The 21,364-nt window shown below is 41.9% G+C and overlaps 1 protein-coding gene across 1 annotated transcript in view; it reads right to left on the bottom strand.

Annotated features, from left to right (window-relative positions):
- The window catches only part of LOC311500446 (contactin-associated protein-like 4), a 73,915-nt gene that overhangs the window by 15,837 nt on the left and 36,714 nt on the right, over nucleotides 1-21,364 (bottom strand). The window contains exons 4-16 of the mRNA XM_084561859.1: nucleotides 20,948-21,095; nucleotides 16,932-17,135; nucleotides 10,926-11,101; nucleotides 10,680-10,826; nucleotides 8,112-8,379; nucleotides 7,440-7,589; nucleotides 7,162-7,333; nucleotides 5,116-5,222; nucleotides 3,474-3,593; nucleotides 3,038-3,238; nucleotides 2,110-2,272; nucleotides 1,375-1,502; nucleotides 1,080-1,250 (exon numbers count right to left, since the gene is read on the bottom strand). Of these exons, the coding sequence (XP_084417985.1) occupies nucleotides 1,080-1,250; nucleotides 1,375-1,502; nucleotides 2,110-2,272; nucleotides 3,038-3,238; nucleotides 3,474-3,593; nucleotides 5,116-5,222; nucleotides 7,162-7,333; nucleotides 7,440-7,589; nucleotides 8,112-8,379; nucleotides 10,680-10,826; nucleotides 10,926-11,101; nucleotides 16,932-17,135; nucleotides 20,948-21,095 (2,155 nt within the window). The remainder of the gene's footprint in view (nucleotides 1-1,079; nucleotides 1,251-1,374; nucleotides 1,503-2,109; nucleotides 2,273-3,037; nucleotides 3,239-3,473; nucleotides 3,594-5,115; nucleotides 5,223-7,161; nucleotides 7,334-7,439; nucleotides 7,590-8,111; nucleotides 8,380-10,679; nucleotides 10,827-10,925; nucleotides 11,102-16,931; nucleotides 17,136-20,947; nucleotides 21,096-21,364) is intronic.

The raw sequence follows: 21,364 nt of genomic DNA, 5'->3' as shown, positions 1-21,364 counted from the left end.
AAACAGTTTATAAAGCAGTAAGTTATGTTCACAAATGTATTTTATGATCCAAAAGCATGTATAAACTAATTTGAAAAAAGTGACAGCTCGCTAAATAAACAGAACCCAACTCGAGTGAATTTCCGACGTCAAGTTTATCAGTCAAATAAGATTTGCTTTTTCCACAGTGAATTACTGCAGAGTTTCACAATGTGAAAGGAACTGTTAATCCATATTTATTTGAAAATTGCTGCAGATTTATTCCAACTGGTCTTGATTTGTGGACTGGAAGATGCATTTGGGGCCACCAAACTGTGACATACACATCATTGTGTGTGGGGGGGGGGAGCCTCATTTTGATTTGTGAACCATGAGACAATATTACAAGTAATTTCTCTCAATATGGTAATTTCTTTGTAATCTGTTGAACTGAGTTTCCAACCATTCTCACATGTGCACACACGCGGAATAAAAGAGCTGGAGAAGGGTAGAGTATCACTGGTTGCAGCAGATTGACAAGAAGGTGATTAATTCTATCCGCATGTCGATACATACTGAAATATATAATACCATATATAATACCAACACTGAGCCGAGAGGACACTACCACCTTCACTTGAAACCTGATTTTCGCATAACCTAGTTGTATATTACAGTTATCTGTGTTTCTGTTTCTTCCGGGACTAATTACAATAGTTGATTAGTTTTCTTTTCAAGAACACATGACAATATACACCACTTTACCAAGAGCTGTTGTTATAAAAGACAGCTACAACAGCACAACCTGTAAACTAGAACGTGTTTCAACACCAGTACACTACCGTGATACAGACAGTTCTATACTATATGAAAGAAATGTGCAGCAGTGAGCTGAAACAACAACAATGCATTGGTTTTCCAGGGTAGAAGAATTAAATGGCATGGCTGCTTGTAGAGTGTATATTTTTAGGTCTGAGTGGGACTGAGGCGGAGATCCAAGCAGGACCATCACCTCCGACTGAGTTCAATCCAAATGAAACTTTGACCCCTTTCCTGCTCAGGCTGTAGTCACATCTAAGGGAAGTTTGAATGAGAAAGCATACGTGAGAGGTTTGACTTACAGCTGAGTTCGATCCGAATGAAGTCTTTGATGCCCAAGTTTTCCAGGAACACACCGGAAGACGAAGTGGTTTTAAAGAGGAAAGAGATGTCTGCGCTCAGCTCTCCGTGGAATGTGGGGAAGTGGAGGTACGATGTCTCCTTGTCAAAGAATGCAGCATTCCACACATTTCCTACAAAGTTCATGAGAATTAATGAATGAAGTTCAGCTAATGCACCAGTATGGTTTTGACCTGACACACGCCTTGTCTCTAAATCATGTATAGGATGACATTGAGGACCCTCGACTGGACTTACTGTCTCCATGGCAATGGAGAGGTCCCACCTTGTACACACTTTCTGAGCCAGGCCTTTGTACATCACCCAGCACCAGAGATCTGACAGGGAGGGTCTCCTTATGACTCAACAAGCCTGAGTCATTAGCCCTTTTGCACAGGGAAAAACAAGAGGAGGAGAAAATAAGAAAGAAAGAAAAAAACAGAAAACAGAGTTTAGAGATGAACAAACACTATGATATTAATCAATGCCAGGAAAACAGGAAGAACAAGGGAGGGTAAATCAGTAAATAATTTTTTAGTTGTTCCAAAAGAGTTGTGACTCATCAGATAATGGTCCTGTGGTGTCCGGCAACAGGATGTTGTTAGTGGGGGCCTTTGGGTCCTATGGGTTGAGGGGAGGGGCCTCTTGATACTTGATCAGTTTGGGATCTAGTGAATTTGGAGGCCAGGTCAACACCTTGTGCTGTTCTTCATGTTTTTGGAGTTGTTCCTAAAGCATTTTTGTGTGTGTGTGTCTGTGTCAGGCTGCATCCTACTGGGGATGGCTGCTGCCATCAATGAGTGTCATTGCTATGGGGTGGAGGTGCCTGGTCTGGTCTAGGTGGATGCTACTTGTCTAAGTAACATCCACATGAATGCCAGGTCCAAAAGTTTCCCAGCAGAACATTGGATTGTCACAAGATAGTTAATGTTATTTACTTCTGCTGTCAGTGGTTTTTATGTTGTGGCTAATCGGTGTGAGAAAATACAGTACCATTCAACGCGGTCTGCATCACAGTTGCAGTGGTGTTTGGGGTCCACACAGTTCCCTTGTAGACTGCAGGCACACTGTTGACTGCCAGGTGGAGCACCACCCCAGTAAGTCTGCACTTGTCCAACACCTGGACCTCCAACCCACCAGCTGAGTGGAGAGCCCTCTGAAATACACAGACTTACAGTCATTTCAGCCAGAAAGCCTCGATCGGATATTTTCCCATTCATTTCAGAATTATATACATACAGTATGTGTTTGGAGATGTAGTAGAGTAATTCTCTGGAACAATCAGAAAGACCATAACACAGACAACCTGAGATAACACACCTCAGGATATTTGTGTAAATTAATATAATATGAACAAAAGAAAAACACACATTGCTGAATGTGAAAAGGCAGGACAGATGATTGTTTGATATGCAGACAGCCGCCCGCAATTGTGGTAAGGGGAGAGCTAGTAGAATGAATGAACTCTGATTCATTTATGAAGATCATTAACTGGGCACGAATGACTGGACACATACTGTAACTATGAATCTCCATTCATTCTTGGCTTTATACACATCCTGTTGTGATGGCCAGCTTTGTGTCATTATAACCTGCTATCGTGTAACTACGCGATAACTTGCTATCACGTATCAGGGGACATTGTGATGCCACAGAACTTGGAGTCTACCTCCGTGAGATGCTATGAGATGAGCTTTTCTGAACCAAAAAACAGATAACTGCTAAGTGATAATTGTTTGCTATGGTACTGTATTTCAAAATATGCAAGTGTGTGTTGGTATAGTTTTCATTTACCAATACCAAATCATTTTATTTCTTTAACAACATGGCTTTCATCCCTATGCATAACATTTTTTAAGGAATCAATGTGGTATCTGTGTATTGAGCTATTTTGATGCCACAGAATATTAAAAAGTCTTACCTGGGGTGTTGAGGAGGCGTGACTTCCTGCAGTGGTAGGCAAGCTCCTGTTGGCAGTGCTCTGATTGGCTGATGATTGCCGCTAGCTGCTCCTCATCAGACGCATATTCAAAGTGAGCAGAATGCTGATTCCTTCCCTGTGACGCTCGGACTCTGGTCAGCTCACTGTTGTTGTGCTGGATCACAGTCCACGTGTTGTCCTCTGGTGGAGAGGAGGAGAAAGAAGGAAAAAGAATAAAGAAAGAACATGCATTTTTAATTTTTAATTTTTGTTCGTGTGTGTGAGAAATTCAACTTTGAGGAGGCTTACTCAGCAGGACTGTCAGAAATAGAGGAAGGATGAAAGGGAGAGAGGGAGGGACTGGACACCGGGGTGTCTGCATGAGGTGTTTTGATGTGGGGGTGTGTGTGTGCGAGTGTGTGTGTGTGTGAGCTACCTGTCATATTACAGTATATTAGCTGTGGTTTGATGGGTCCGCTGCCGTCCACGTCTATGTAGTAATACCCCGATGTGTTGCCTTTGTGTTTGTATGCCTCACAGGACTGCTCATATATTGCTGAGGAGATAGACATCACCATCATCACCATCATCATCATCATGTTTACTTTATTTTTTGCCTTTTCAACTGCACTGCTTAGAGTCATTTGCTTAGAGTCTCGTTTTTTTGTTCTATCATTCTGCCCTTGACTGCAAAGTGCTTCACCTCACGTCTTGTGTTCACATTGTGAAGTGAATCTGTAATACTTGCTGTAATACTTGTGTTATATGCACTATAATACTGCTTGAGTGACCTGTCAGCATCATTAATTATTCCACTAAAACGCTAGTCGGCAGCTGGTTAACTGTAACGATTTCCCTGTGTGCTAAATAATGGCCGACTGAAACTGAGCACTCTGTTGGAGTTGGCTGTAACAAACGTTAAACATGTTTACTGAAATCACTGCAACTCAGCAAAGAGAGAAGACATCAGATGACATGGATGAGGAAACTGATTTTGTACAAATCACAGGTGAGGCAGTCTGCTTTGCTGCATGTTTAGTTACATTTCTTGGGAGGTGCTGGGTGTAGATCTGACACAGAAGCATGAATCCACTCCAAAAGCATTCTCCTTCAACAGACTCAAACTGGCTACTCTTTTGTATTTTCTTAGTTCTTTGTCACTAGTTTAGTATTTTGTGCCCACAACTGAGACACAAGCTGAATAATTATGTTTTACTATTTATGCAAAGTCAATAAAAGAAAAAGAAAAGATAAACTAAAGGACACATAACATGGATGGCTATAATAAATACTCTAATTAGTTTAGGTTTCTGTCCCTGGACAAAGCAATTCTAAATCTGTTTTCCCATATTTAAGCTCTCAGCAATAAAACAGTGAAATAGGTGTGTTTCAGAAACATCCTCCTCCTCGATTTATTTAAAGATTTTGACTTAAAGGTCTCTGTTTGCATCCTTGTTGCTCAGTACGTACTGGGATCTGCCATCAAAAATGGTAAATAGACTGCAAACAAAACAAAAGCACACTGTGGAACACATCCCCATCCATCCTCTTAGAGCTCAACTCTGTGTAAAATTCTTACAACTCAACGTCTGGTGAAACAGAAAAACCTCCTTTATCTGTTTTTCAGTCATTAGTTACTGTACATGTGTGATTACAGCCAGGAAAACATTTCTGAAAGGAAGGTTGGGCGCTTAAGTGCTGTAGAAACATGTCAGCTGTAATTTTCAGGTTCGGCAGATGATTGCAAGAGAAGCACTTTTTTGGGTCCTTATGGGAAAATACTATATTTGTGCAGTACATTCTGCAAAAATACACATCCTTACGTTCTGATAAAAATGGGTGAAAGTGAATAGAAGACTTTTTTTTTTTTTTTTTTACAGTCGAGTCGTGTAAAATTCTTCCTTCACAATGCTCGCACAGTGATGTGACCCCTGGAAAGAGGTCTGATCTCAGCTTGACTTTCTGACACGTATCCTTACAGGACATATGCGAGCAACATACACACACAGACACACACAGAGCACATTCGTGAGCTCTGAACAACAATAACCGATGCCAGTGAAGCATTGGGTCCTTACAGCTGTGACAGATGGCCCCACTGTAGCCGGTGTCGGAGCAGTTGCAGTGGAAAGTGGTCCATGACTGACTGCAGCTGCCTCCGTGTTCACAGTGACTGGGAGAACACCTGAGAGAGACACACAGCACATTACCTCTTGTTGTAGAGCAATATTAATTTGCATCCTCCTCGATGACTATTCTTCTAATCTCTGCATGCAGTGTACTTCAGTGCTGCCAAATGAACATCTTAGTGAGACACATAGTGTGGGTATGCCCAGTTTGGTGGTGAGGGCATGCAAATATGGTATAGAGTTTACCTAATGTTGGTAAAGGAGCATTATTTCCAAAACAATACTGGCTTTTTCTGCCAACAATATGATGTTACAGTGACTGTGACCTATGACCAGCAAATTCTCATTAATCCACCCTTGAGTTTAAGTTAACATTTGTCTGCTTAATCTCAAGAAATTCCCTTAAGGCCCTCTTAAGACATCAGGCTCGACTGGCAAATTGACGCGCAGTGTAAAAACTCAATGACTCTGTCCATGGCTGGAACAATTTGCTAAAAGCAGATGTAAAATCAGGGCCTTAGAAACCGGCAGAGGAAAGAGAACAGACGAAGGAGATATGGGAGAGAAACTGAAAGAGAGCAAAACATGGTAAGAGGAAATATAGGTACAGGAGGGATTGGAGGAGGAGAAGAAGAGAGGGAGTGACAAAGGAGATGAAGGTTGGGATGAATGGAGCTCAGCAGCAAATGGGTAAACGTGCGGAAAGGGAAATGAGGTCAGCGGATCGTGACTGCAGAGACGGAGAGAGAGAAAGGGAGGGAGAGCAGCGTGTATTTTTAATCTTTTAGTCGGTGGGAAATTCTCTGTTAAGAAAAGCCTTACTCAGCAGGCCTGTCAGGTGGCGAAGTTTGGATTTTACCACCAATTTCTTTGCATTTCTTTCTAAAAGTAAGTTGGGATGGAGGCAGGCATAGCCATTTATATTTACTGCAGTTTTTTTGCAGGCAAACCACTGATGCCTCTGCTAACATGCCATCTTCTTCCTAAGCAGCAGAGTCGAGCCACAGTTATTTTGGGATATTTTCAGTATACCCGTGATCAATCTACCACCTCTCATTTCAGGAAAGTGCTCTGTAGGTTGGAGGTGAGGGGTTGGAGAAGTGTAAATCAATTTTTCAAGTTGACATTTTATTGAAACATAAGCTGCTCTGTGGATAATATGTATGCCATTTACCGGTGGGCTCTAATGATTTGGAAAAAGGTCCAATGTCATGTTCTGAGAGCAATGTGCCATTGCTCACACACCACACAACATTAAACTCACACAGTGGAGCTTGGCTTGACATTTTCGGCAATACAGAAAGAGAATTGAGGCGTATTAGAGGCCACAGTTTCTCCAGTACTTGACGATAGGGAAACGTCTGGAATATTGATTCTGTCAGGGGGTAATAATGGATTTTCCACCTACGATATGAGCCTCTTAGCCCCGAGCACGTATGCATATATGGCTATGAAATCCTTATAAAATGCTATATTGGCCATCAAACGCGAGGCACCCAGAGAAATGATGACTTGGCAGCAATCGGCAGAAACAGGCACAAACTATATTTCACTCTGATCTCTACTGAACACTAACTATGTGTGAGTGTGTCCTGGATAGTTTATTTTCCTCCAGAACAGTCCATACAGACACAGAGGTAATCCGCAAGAAAGGACACTGCACCTCATGTGACACTAAAGGACAAAAACTAATTACATTTTCTAGTGGGGAAACAGTTTGTAAGACACTGAAACTGAAACACCTTTTCCATATTCCCTCTAATTCGCAGATGCTGATAACACAACACTATTTCACAGGAAAGCAGTCAAAGAGCCCTCAGAGGGAGATTAACAGGGAAATAAAGACTGACAACAAAATCACACATTTAAAGATTGTTGTTTCCTCTTTTCTGACAGAGCCTGTTAATATTAAACACCTTATTTTACCATAGCAGTTCCTCAAGTCAATGACTTTGTATAAACATTACAAATCAAACGGTGTTTTTAATGTCTGACCTGTCAATGATGCCACACATATCGATCTGCAGGTGACTGTGGTTTCCCATCAGCCTCTGCTGCACCTTGATCAAGTCCACCAGCTGGTTGTGCACAGTTAGCAGACGCATGCAGCCCTGGAACACTTTGAAGGGGTTCATGCACTCCTGGCTGCCCCTTTCAGCAGGGCAGCCTGCATGGGGGAGAAAAAAAATATCAGTTCAAACTCAGAAGAAACCCTCGACCCTGCACGCCTGCCTTCACAAATTATTACCACCAAAGACCTTCCAGCCACTTACCGCCGAAAAAGAGTTGACCTCCTGTGGTGATAAGAAACGAGGGGCTGGCGTGAGCAGTGGCTCCTTCATCTCCGTCCACTGTGACGGTGAGACGTCCTTGTCCTGAGATCAGATCCACAGAGTGCCACTGACCGTCATTCAGAGCTAAACCTGAGAACACACAGATATGCGCATATTTGACTGTTTATTTTAATGTTATCATTAAAATCACCCTCTGCTGGTGTGGAACATTTCTGCACTGACTAAATAGGCTGTGAATCTGAGTCGGACACTAGACTCTGTGTACCAGTTGTTGTAGTTGTAATAGGTCAATAAGTGAAGTTAATTGTGAAAGAGTAATCTCTGGAGAGAAATTCACTGTGACTGCTTTCCTCTGTACATGGAGGTCAGCTACAAATGAAGTGTTACTGGAGCTGGTAAGAATTCAGTGTCTTGAACAAACACTCTATCAAGATGGATGGATGGAAACTGACCACTTTGGATCCAGATCCATCAGTTGATGGGTCTTCTGTCAGGCTTCCAGACAATTTGAATCTGACATTGAATATGCAAGATACTCCTGTAAGATACAGTAGTCCTCTTCATGCTGGGTTACATGACTAAATCAATGAAGTGCAAGTCAGTTCCTGTTTTGATGCACCTGTGCTTTAAATAGTCGCCATTCATACTGACCTGTGCTGAGTTCGAGCACTGCTCTGCCGGGTTTATGGATCTGCAGATGCAGCCTGGCTTTGCTCAGGTACAGCCAAACAGTGCCTCCTTGCTTCGGGAGATCAAAGGTCAGCAGCAGGCCCGCTTTGTTCCACGTCCGAAACTGAAGCCCCACCGACATACCCACTGATGACGGATCTGTCCCTCCTGGCAACCGCAGGAAGCTCTGGGGGCCAGTGAACGTCATGGCAACAAAAACGGGTTCAACGCATGAAAAGGTCACATCGCCCTGAGACAGGTGAAGAAGAGCAGCGGGGAAAAGAGACGGAGGGAGAAAAATTATTAACAGAAAGTATGAAGTATGTGAAAGCAAAAGGGTTGAGAGACAGACAAAGAGAGAGGGAGAAAGACCATGATTAACAAACTGGGAGCAGTCGGTCATTTCTGCAGGCTTATAGTTTGATAAGTGATAATTACACTAAACCCACTGCTGCAGCAACAACAATGATATGTTACATCCCAGGTTCCCTGATGGGAATACTGGGATTCTATTTTCAGTGGAGCATGCAGCACACAGACACTTGATCAAATCTAAAAGCTCTTGGTGGGGTAGTTAAAGCAATATACAGAAATGCAGACTGAAGAGGAGAGAGCACTGGAGAGTCAGTGGTGTTGTGCATTAGCCTGACAACAACCCAGTATGAACAGGCGCACACACACACAAACACACAGGGAGAGATACAGTATGTGCCAACTCATTTTAAGCATTTCCAGTAAAAGGGAAGTAAATGTGAGGAAATGCTTCTCATGGTTTACATTTTAATGAGTGTCCTCTAATCGCAGCCTTTAAAGGTTTCTACACACTAAGCTTCTGAGATATATTTTGTTTATTTAACATCACATTTTCTCTTTTATTATCATTATTATCACTTCATCTGGGTGGATTTAGACACTGTACTGCTCTACAGGCAACTTCCAATAAACACACACTATGTTTTAGCAGTGATTGATACATTATAGACACTATAAATTTATAAAACCTATAACAGTAGTTTGTGTTGGTGATTAATCAAGATTAATCAAAGAAGACTTTTGTCACAGGTGACCAAAAATGTCAGAACCAAAGATACACAAGAAACTAAACGAGTGCAGAACATTTCGTACATGGTGAAAAAAAATGTTTATTCATAGAAATATTAAAGTTTAATCTACGACCACAGTATGAAATCAAACGTCAAACTGGTGCCCAACAAGAGCACAATGTTTTTCCAACCCAGAAAAATGAAACTATAGCCAGTTCCGAGGTCCTCAACTCATTGCTCAAAATGGGAAACCTTTCTCAGATGGTGACTTGATAAAAGTGTGACTCACTAAAGCCGCAGGTTTAATGTGCCTATAAAAAAGTCAGCAATGTTGACTGCATTACTTGAGAGCACGGATTCCACAGACACCCTACACCTTTCAGGAAGTTGACGATGACTGACTTTGCATCGCATAAAAGCAGATCTCAACCGCCAAACTTCCTCCTGGCCTGCCAACCATCCCTCAGTCCAAAGCATCACTATTCCAACTGAGTACAACACTGTTACGAGCAACAACGAGTTAAAAATATATTCTGCAGTATTGAGGTGTTAATAAGTCCAATTAGTTATATGCATAACTGGCTTGAAATACACACCCTCCACGCCCCCCACCTCACCCATCATTCTGACTAAGAAGCAATCTGAAGCTGTCGTTTTGAGAACGAGCTGCCAACTCTTGTTGTAACAAAATAAATGAAAAGCTTTTAATGGAGGCTGTTTTTTCCTTAAAGCATTATCATATATCACGCATAATTTACCTGCATTTATTTGTCGACATACCTCCCGTGAGTGGCCCAGCCTGTCGTTCTGTATGCGGCCCTCGTGATAACAGTTTGGAGACCCCTGCTCTAAAGCGTCTCGACAATGTGTTACTTTGTTAATGTGTGTTGCTTTGCTTTGGAGTAAGTAAACCAAGAATTTTATGATAAGAACTGCTGCAGTATGATTTCTGTCTACCATTATCCAACAGTATAAATACCTGAGGAATAGTACAGAAAGCTGATTATCCTGCAAAATTCATGCTGGACATATTTACAAGTCATGATAGGCAAGATAAAGAAAATGTTTGCTGGAGTTCAGGTGTGCTACCTAAAAGTCACCAGCACACCAGTCTTCATTTGTTTGTCCTTGCTGTCTAAGCTTGTTTGTTCAGAGCTTGCAACCACCACAACAACGAATCCCACCAGAACCTGCCTTTAAAAGTTCTTCAGGCCAACTCTGAAATGGTAAGACAGTGTTTTTCTGATACTAAATTGTATACTGACAGGAATACACTGCAACAGAGTTTGAATACATTTTAATTTAAAGCTGTGGTAGCTTAGTTTTATAATATATTTGTGCCTATTTTTATTAATTATGCTGACTGTTTGTTCTGCGTCTCATCTTGTACATTTTGATGCCAGTAGATTATAATGCAGGACTTTTCGTTATAACTGAGTATTTCTACACTGTGGTATTGGAACATAAACATATAAACTTTTCAGAAGCACAAGGTGATCCAGTTTACCTTCACAGTAACCCTCTGGTCTCGATGTTTAGCAAGGTCCACCAGGTTCATACCGTTGTAAACAAGGTTTTCCAAACAGCCGTGAAAATTTCGATTTGATCCGAATGACCTCTGAGAGCCGAGGCCTTGGTCTGCCCCCACGCTCATCTGCTCAGAAAACACATCCAAAAACATGACACATAAAACATGCGATGTGTGAAGGTGTGAATGTGCAGTATGTGGCCGTGCTCGTCACAAAGACCCCACCTGATCGTGATCCCAGTGGGTGAATTTAGGTGGAATCTGCACCCACAGTGTGCTTTTGTCCACGGTGAAGTTGAGGTGATCGCTGTGGTGCTCCACTGCAACGTGGTGCCAGTGTTGGTCGTCCAACAGGCTGCCCAGAGACACGAGGTGCTGACTGTTGGGAGACAAACTCCTGCCTAGGGCGTGGGAGGAAAAGGAAGAGTGAGACGATGATGTTGTCATGTTAGGTAAAGTGGATGAAGAGAATCGACATTGAATAAAATGAAATAAAGTCAAGTTGCATGACAACTGACATATTTCTATTTTCAACAGCACATTAGGATCTCTCCTCCCTCTTGTCTTTCTGGGAATAAAATGTGCAAAGTTACGATAATAGTAATTCCTCTGCCGGTAACTGCTGTTTTCTAGGTCTCTGAAACGGCACAGTCGTGTCACAGTTTTCTTCTGGGGATAATCTCGCAGAAAGTCTGCAGTTGAGACAGAACCAGAAATGGCAGGTGACAACACATACAATGACGCTAAATGGGGCTAGAGAACGAGGTTGGCGGGCATAAATAAATGACCGAGGAAACGCTGCTGGTCTCCCCAAAGCGTCGGCAGAGTGAAGAGTTTCTGCCGAGAGACAGAGCTCAAGCTAAATGCACTCACTCATTAAATATGAATTAGATATTGTTTGAAAGGAGGCTACTTTATCTGCATGGGGAAAGGACAGAATGAGAGAACGAGAGAGGGAGACAGACCCAGACTGAGTTAAATGTGTTCAGTGATCAATCTTCATTGATCTGTCAGACAGATACTTGGCGGGACAGAGGGAGAGACCAGTGGCAAAGAGTGAGGAGAGAGTGAAGTATACTTAATCATCATTGATCAGCGGACTGATGTTGGATGATGCTGGAGAGTGAGGAGAAACAGGGAAATGGAGGCAATGTGTGTCCAGCTACTGACAACGCTGCCTCCTGTAGAAGACATGTATACACTAATAATTTAGCATGCTTGCCTCACCAGAAAAAGGCTGTGGTTTTGAAACTGCTGGGTCCAAACACTGCCAAGTTTGGTCTTTTTCTGCTTGTGTGTGTTTTTTCTTTGAGTGCTTTCAAAATCGTAGTCGTGACTGGTCTGTCTTTCACTTGCTATGTTTACAGGGACACTGGATTCCTGCTAATGACCATAATAACAGTACAATTAGAACAGTCAGCCTGGAAAGAACAGACTGGGAAGGCTGGTAGGAATCTTATAACCATGTTAACGCTTGATCCAATGTTATCTCTCCAGCTGGAATGAATATATTCTTTCTGCACATGTTTGCCTCATGTTGGGTAAACCCCAGGGGACATGAGAAGTTTCTAGGAGGGGCAAAAATTTGGGAGGTAGCAAAACAACCTGTTGAATCAAGCCGGAAACTGGGTAAGTAGCAATGTCAAAAACATGGGTCCATCTCAGCCCATCCTGGTCATCTCCTTCAGTTTTGTCAATTATGCTGTAGAAATATGACATGCTACTGACTCACTAGTCATTTCACACATTCCAGTGCTTAGTGGGTAGCAGTAATGTAGCAAGAAACATAGAAATCCGTCACAAAGGGAATATCGGATGGAAACTATACAGGGTTTCACAAACTCCTTAAGACATGCAAAAAAAAGGTTTATCTTTTGCTGCTGTTAGATTCTAACGAGCTTCTCCGGTATAGCAGATCCTTCTCAGACAAGTTGTTCGTTCTGTAAGTCCCCCGCATGAAGTCATCTTAATTTCCAGTGTGGCCTTCCTCTTTTAAAGGGAACTGTTTTTTTAAGATCCAAGAAGATGATAAAAGCCCCCCAGTGCCTTTTTACTTTTTGCAGTGCAGCTGCTTGAATTAGATCATACCAGACAGCTACCCAAGGCAGTATCACCTAATAATCTGGTGTCTGCTTCTGCATCATGACTCTAAATCTAATTTTGCTGAAAGACCCTGACAGGTCTTATCAGATGACAGACTGCTGTAATTGTCTCAGTATCTTCATTTTATTTCATTCAGCTTAAATTACTGAGACAGTAAACACAATCAGTCAACACAGGTGTAAAGTAGTGTACACCTGAACCTGCTCACAACGAGCGCTGCAGGAGGATTTTGTGATATGCTTGAAGAGTTTTAAAGAAGCATGCCCAAGTAAATAAACAGGAAAGATGAAAAGTTATTGCTACATTCATATGCAATGCGTGTTTCTTGCTTCCTATTGTGAATCTGTATTGTATAAGTAATGGTGGTGCATAAGCAAAATGCTAAAAATGAAACTTTGTGCTTTTTTGCATGTGTCTTTATCCATATTTCCTTATTTCATTTTACGATTTCAAATATCACCCCGCCTCTCGCCCGATGACAGCTGGGATAGGCTCCAGCAGACCCCGCAACCCTTCACAGGAACAAGCGGTTACAGAAGATGGATGAATGAATGATTTCAAATATCCACAAATTCAGACACAAGTCGCATTTCTAAACATATCCATAAACACTCCAGAGCAAATGCAGAACAATTCAAAACCCATACTAATCAGTCTGTCATTGTGAGACAAACATTCTCCTCACTGGAATGAGTCAGCTGTGGGCTGTAAAACTAAACACAGTTTCACTCTCCCTGCCTTGAGCATGTTTTATCTCCCTGTAAGAATGCAACCCACCACTATAAAAACAAGATCAGAGTGGCGAACATGACACACGCAGTCCACCATTTACAGCAACACATAGTACTCAGAATGGGACATCATCCACATCCAACAACAAGCATCTGTTCTTCAGTGGCGAGAACAAAGACTAACTTACAAGAAATGTACTTTTCACGAGTAACGTTTCATCATGTCTTATCAAAATGCTCTGTATGCTGTTCTGTGAAAAAAAAAGTTTTATTGTCAGAGTGATTAAAACAATGCCACTCATTTTGTCCTTTGTGCAGACATGTACATACAAATATAAAACATGTGTTTGTGCAAATCAGTGTCAGCAAAGCAGATGTGTTCTTTAGCAGACTGCAGTGCGAGTTCTCCATATGTATATTGTTGTAAATAATTTATAGCCAGCAGGCTACTTTTTCTGTTTTATAAGAAAAAAAGCCCTAACTGCCTTTGTGATACCTCCTCTTTTATTCTCTTTGCCCAACAAAAGCTTGACCAGAAGGCACAAGATCAGTGATCATTGACGCCGGCATATTTAATTTCACAAAATATTCCAGCGCCAAAAAGAGAACTGTGCTTAATTATGAGCTAGTGAGCCTCAGAACTATAACCTGACATGTTGATGAATGTATAGCAGCAGTGAAACGGGTTGCTTTTGGACAGAGCGCATACATTTTAATAAGCCGGTGCATTTATTCAAGCAGTTTGGACGGCTCCGGGCAAGCAGAGGGGAACTTAAGAGTCTGTTGCTGAAAGGTTCTTAGAGTAAATGGATGAACATAATGGGTTGTTATGATGGGGGGGGGGGGGGGGGGGGCAAACTCACACAGACTAATGCAAATAGTTAGTTAAACCTTTGAAACTTCTGAAGGCTTTAAAAGAGTGAATGGTCAAATCAACATACTGTAACTACTCCTGAGATGATGTATGTTTTTCTTGAACATATCTGTAGTACTACATATACAGAGTCAACCACAGTGCATGCTTCAACTATGTGTGCATGTTAAAAGTAAAGTAGAATGCCCTTTACTTGTAAAGAGAAGAAAGCGTTGGACTTGCATGCTCAGTAGTTTGGTGCTTGACAAGGTTGACTCTGAAGTACAGACAGGAGGATACGGATCATTCTGCAATTGGAACAGCAGCATGCTTGATTATGTACTTGTTTGACCAATGCTGTTGGAATTACTGGAAGTACTGTTCCAAATTCAAAGTATGCATCTGATCAGGTACAGTCCAGACCCAGATGTGTTCTTACTCTGTTCATTTAATCAGCGATGCATTGGCAGGTAACTTGTGTGGACTTGGCACCACCAAGTACCCCAGAATTTATCTTGCAGCTGCCATCAAGTACAAAAATGTTCTAATTACAGAATGATCATCCTCCTGTCTGTACTCAAGAATTGAACCTGTCAAGTCTGACCTATCAAGTATACAAGTCCAAAGTTTGTTCACTTGGCAGTGTTACAGCCCTAGTTCAAAAGGGACCCTCATTTCTTTCACAAAGCGTCTGCGATTTCACATAAGCGCCTCTTCCTCATGGTTACTTGTTATCTTTTGCCTTCAAATGTGGTCATGTTTATTATGCGTAAAGTGGAAAAGTTGTGAATTGAATTGTATGCTGATGTTTCAGATAAGTAACATTTGAGTCGTATAAAGTTTTCTTTGCAATTTCAAAATATGTCTGAGAGAAATGTTGATATTCTCAACACCCACATACTTTCATTACCCCCCGACATGTAAGACTTTAAGTTACCTGGTCGTTATCTTGCTAAACTGTTGGGTAGGTTATAGATGCCAGCTCATCACTGAGTCATGATCTTACCACTTGAACGGCGGGCATTTTGTGTACAGGATTTCTCATGTTGCAACCACACTTACTTCCTTGTGCTTACTTGTAGCTGTAAGCTTTGTTCATCTGATGTGCAAGGGCGCTTGTTATCATCTGATGTGCAGAGCAAGGCTCAGTTAACTTTCACACTTTCAGCTACCATTTGCTAGATTTGTTAGAGCAGGGGTGATGGCTGCCACTGTTCTAGTTTGCTTAAGGAGCATAGTTAGTTTCTGTTCTTGTTCTTGTTCTTTTGTAGATTACAAGACTGTTGGGCATGTTAGATCTTTTTTTGGTTTTATCGCATTCACTGATTCAGCTGCAACCACTTGCGCCTTTTTCCAGTTTTAGCTGCCTCCACGGTTCCATTGTTGATTCACTAAATAATAAATAACTCAACTAAACAAATACAGGTTTTTTTTTTATCTTGCTTCTCTTTACCCTACCTGAACTGGGACGTAACATTATTTGCTCCAAGGTTGATCCTTGACCTCTGACCTCTTGGTCATCACAAACTTTGGATAATGTTCAAAAACAATCAATTCAGCAAATCTGAACTTCGTTGTTTGTTTCATGAAGTCATTTGGCACCTTTATTCAGTGTGCTCTGTGTGAAGGATTAAGGTGCAAAACTGCTTCTGGCTACAACTCAGGAACAAATCACTCAGTCATAGGTTTCTTCAAAGCTTGAGAAACCTCAGACCAAGTCTAATTTCTGTGTAGCTGCATCTATTTTGTCTTTGCAGCTACACAGAAATTAGACTTGGTCAATTAACCTCGTTGACACTGCTCCATGATGGTCACATTTTTGTAAATTCTATGAATATTAAGTCCAAGCTTCAGTAGGTGCAAACAGAGAAAAATAAGAAATCATCTTGCTCAGTTCATAAAGATCATACGTTCTTAATGGACAAAAAATACATAACAATTTGTTATGCATTTGTTTTGAAGATGCTGTGTTAGATTCTTCTCCATCTTTGTTCAGGCTAAGGAGTTTTTAATGCCATACAGCCAGGAGGTGGAATTTCTGTAAATATGAAAACCCATTTGACATTTAATGCACAAAGCTGACCAAATCACAATTTTTATGATGCAAATCCATACGGAGAAGGTTTGAAGGAGGTAAGAAAGAAAAATAAATGCATTTCGAAATAAAATGTAAGACAGAAGGCAAGCAGAGAATTGGAATGACAGTCATTCAGCAGGGAAGAAGAAAGTAAGAAGAAAGAAAGTAAGAGCAGAGGGTAAAAGGGTGATGAGGAACAAAAGAACAAATGGAGTCATGACAAAAATGATGGAAAGGAAGAAAAAGGTTCTCTGAAGAAATAGTCCAGATGTGATATTCTGAGCTTAGCATAGCAGGAAATAGGAATGAATACAAATTGTCTCCCTTCAATCACATACAGTAAGCTAGTGAGGTCATAGTCAGCTGAGGACGGGTGTGTCATCAGTAAAAGTGTTCTTCAGTGTTCTTGTCTTGGCAGCTCACAAATACCTGGATTCTGTGTGAACAGTTGCCTTTTTTATTTGTACCTTTTCTGAGCAGCAGGAGGAGATTTCCTTTCTCTAACTGCAGGGTGAGACTGTACTCGCTCCGTCCCTCTGCGTGAAGAAGGATCCCAGAGTTCCTCAGGGTTTTGAATGTCAGGGAGATGCTCCCACTGGACATCTGCCTCGACCTGGAACCCAGCATGTAGAGAAGGCTGCTGTGGCCATTGAAGCTCACCACATCCGAGTCTAAAAGAAAAACACAAAACCATGCATTAGTCAATTAAAAGAACTCTTTAATGTCTAATTTTAGGACACACTTGGAAGTGAAAAAACCCTTATGCCTCTATTTGATATTTTGAAGTTTATGCATTAAACAGAAAGTTTTGTGAAAGTAGAGCTTAATTACCGGTAGAACTTGTTAAAGATCATTTCAAAAACGTTTCTCTCTCTCTCACACACATAAGAATAAAGATGAAAACAGTTACAAAATAAAGATTGTGGATATAGAAAAATATACGAAATAAATAGAAATCAGCCTATGTACAACAGTGCAATGTATGGTTGCAGCTTGGGTTTACCCTGTAAGGTGCAGATAACTGTCAGGTTAGAGTCCTTGAGTCTTTATGTTATGAAGGCAGGTGAGGTAGAGTCCCTGTGTGGTGGGTGGGTTATAGTCTGAGGGCAGGGGGTATGGGGCATGGGGCGGGGGAGATGGGCAGAGTTCAGCACCCTGACAGCCTGGTGGACGAAGCTGTTCAACTGTCTGGTGGAGCAGGCCCGGAGGCTCCGGTACCTTTTCCCCGATGACAGGAGACTGGAGAGGGGATGTAAGGGGTAGGAAGGGTCACCGGCAATGCTGATGGCTCTGCGAGTGAAGCGGGTGTGGAAAATGTCTACGAGGGAGGGCAGAGGGGCACCGATGATCTTGCTGGCTGTGTTCACTATGCGTTGCAGTGTCTTTTGGCAGGAGGCAGTGCAGCCTCCGTACCACACATGTGATGCAACCAGTGAGGACACTCTCAACGGTGTCCCGGTAGAATGAGCACATGATGGAGGGCGGGACTTGTGCTCTTTGCAGTTTTCGGAGAAAGTAGAAGCATTTTTGAGCCCTCTTGGCCAGTGATGTTGTGTTATTAGTCCAGGAAAGGTCTTCTGAGATGTGCACCCCCAAGCAGCACCTTCGATGGTCAGCGGAGGATGCTGGGGGTGACCTCTCGTGAAGTCAACAACAATCTCTTTTGTTTTCTCCACATTGAGGATGAGATTGTTGTCTTTACACCACTGCAACAGCAGGCTCACCTCCCTTCTGCAGCTGGCTTCATCGTTGTTGGTGATGAGGCCCACCACAGTTGTGTCATCTGCAAACTTGATGATGTGGTTGGTGCTGTAGGTTGGAGCACAGTCATGGGTCAGCAGGGTGAAGAGCAGCGGGCTAAGCTCACACCCTTGTGGGGCTCCTGTGCTCAGCGTGATGGTCCTTGAGGTGTTGCTGCCGACCCGCACGGTTTCTTGCCTCCCTGTGAGGAAGTCCAGCACCCAGTTGCAGAGGGAGGTTTTGAGTCCGAGGTAGCTCAGTTTTGGTATCAGTTGCTGGGGAATGATTGTGTTAAATGCTGAACTGAAGTTTAAGAACAGCATTCGCACATGTGAATTTTTTTATCCATAAAATGATATACATACACCGATCAGCCACAACACTATAACCACTGACAGGAGAAGTAAATAACATTGACCATCTTGTGACTGGAGCCTATCCCAGCTGTCATCAGACGAGAGGCGGGGTACACCCTGGACAGGTCTCCAGTCTATCACAGGGCTAGCACAGACAGATAGACAACCATTCAAACGAGCATGTCTTTGGACAGTGGGAGGAAGGGAGAACATGCATGGTATCAATGCTAACCACCATGCTACTCTATTTATTTATTTATTTATTTTATCCAGAAGAGTTGGCAACATATTTTGTAGGGGACTGCGATCCAACAATCATTAATCATTTCTTGTACCTTCAGTTTATAATAAACAACTGTGTAACACTTCAACTAAACGTTCCAGATTTTAAATAAATCTTTTTTAAAACTTTTGCATTTTCACTGAGCATCATTAATAATAGTCACCGGTTAGTGATGCTGGTCATCAATAACATCACTAACCAGTGATTATACACAGACTATAATTTAGATTTATGTGTAGTTTTTACCTTTAACTTCACCTAAACTAACTAAGAAGACGTTAGAGAGGTTTGTTTTAAATGTGTCATGTAAATACCCTACGCATATCTAAATGTAAAATTATATTTGATTATAATTTGATATTAACTTGATTTGTCTCCATTATGATTTATGGCTATGTTTCAAGATCCTGATGTACATACAGGTTTCCTCACCGAGAGTGAGTGATGAAACATAAGTAAAATGTAAAACAGGAAGCTAGCATTTTGGCTGATGTCTGACTATGGAAGATGGATTAATAACCATGGAGCACCTTTCATGTCTATTTAAAGAAAATTATACACTAACATTCTCTCTCTTGGCAGTGGTGCTGACGCAAGCAGTGTCTCTGGCTAACAGTGTCGCTATTGAAGCATCAAATTAGACATGTCAGCGGAGGTGTGGCAATTATTGCATCCAGTGCATGTGAAGCTCTGCAGCTGACAAAGATGCCAGCATCCTCGGAGTGCAATCAAACTCAATTTCTATGAGTTGAACCAACAAGCATAGACACTTCTAACACTAAAGGATACACTTTTTCAGAGTATAACCTAAGAAAGATAATTCATTCTTGCATGGATGTGTAGTAAATTTAGTTTAGTGTTTTGAAGCCACCATCATTTTACTTTATGTTGTTAGTATTACAAATGTCATGATTTCTGTATTTTGTAAGGTGATTTACCTTAAGTTTTTAAGTTTTATGAAAGGTCTGTGAAGGGGGTGGAGGGTCAAAGACATCAGAAGCATCAGAGGTATTTCTATCTGTATTCATGAATAATATGAATAAACCTTCTCTGATAAACAATAGACAGAGGGAAGTTAGACCTGGTTCAGATTGCTAGCCAAAAAGAATGTAATTGATAATGGAAAGAGAAAAAATATATTTTTTTACCGACTGGATATGGACTACATTTGGTTGTTTAAGATGCGTTTCCAATCAGATTTGTACAGATGCATCTCAGTCAGGATGCTCTGGCCTCTCAAACCAGACTTCAAAGGGATACACGACAGCGATGACATTAAATTCACTGTGACAGAAGACCTGAGGAGAATCCATGCTGCTACCAGTGGAGAGCTGTGGGGCACAGATGTCAGAATAAATGGTCTATTGTCTATAAATTGTGGGGAGACTATATGTGCCTGTACAAGCAAAACTGGATGTAATCCACTGGAGCAAGATCATTTCTAATTCCAAATAAAGTCTAGCATAAATAAGTAGTACCTGGGGCCTTTCTGTGTGGAGTCTGCATGTTCTCCTTGTGTCTAGGTGGGTTCTCTCCAGGTACTCCAGCTTCCTCCCACTGTCCAAAAACATGCTCGTTAGGTTAACTGGTGATTCTAAATCGGCTGTAGGGTGAGTGTGAATGGTTGTCTGTCTCTGTGTTAGCCCTGTGTTAGACTGGTGACCTGCCCAGGGTGTACCCTGCCTCTCGCCCACTGACAGCTGGGAATGGCTCCAGCCCCCTGCAACCTTCCAATGCAGCCTTCCACATCAGAGAAACTGCTTATGAACAGCTCAAACAAACATGAAAAAATATTCCAAGCTGTTGACTCAGCTTCCAAACTCCCCATATCCCAAACTGATCAAATATCTGAGGGATGCTTTGAAACAAGCCTGATCCAAACAGGCCCCTCCCCTCAACCCCAAGGACCAAAAGACTCCCATATTAACGTTCTGGTGCCATACATGATAGGACACCCTCAGGAGGCATGTGTCCATATCCCGATGCATCTAAACTTTGTGGGAGGCAAAAGGGAGAACTAAACAATATTAGGCAGGTGGTTTTGTTGACAATCCACTGTCATCTTTTCAATTAATGCGATGATTTAAAAAAAGCCAAAACTTACTGTAAGGACATCCATAGGTCTCCAGCCTGAGTCCAATCCGACCATTGGGATTCCAGTCCAGAGGAATCAGGCGGACGTAGCGGGCGATCACAGTATGCTGGAGCTTGTGCTGGACCACACTGTCTGCATTGCTGTTACCTGGAAAGGCCTGAAAATCAAACCACATCAAAAACAGAAGTTAGTTTAGCAGCTTTCCATCCTTCTGTCAACCTTTTGATGTGTGAGACACTACAAAGATAACTGTGAACTTTCTCCCACTGGATTTTCATTGTAGTGGGGCTTATCACTAAAAAAGTGAACGTGGTCTTTCATCTCTTCATTGAAGCTGAGTGGCAATCCCCAAGGCGTCTATGAGAAGTGATGTGTGTGATTTTCCTCCTAATGAAGGGAATATAGTGGAGATAGGGCCACGCTCCT

This window comes from Chelon labrosus (genome assembly GCF_963514085.1).
Source record: "Chelon labrosus genome assembly, chromosome: 15".
NCBI classification, from domain to species: Eukaryota; Metazoa; Chordata; class Actinopteri; order Mugiliformes; family Mugilidae; genus Chelon; species Chelon labrosus.
Note: the sequence above shows the minus strand (reverse complement) of the source record. Positions and strands in the feature narration are given on the sequence as shown.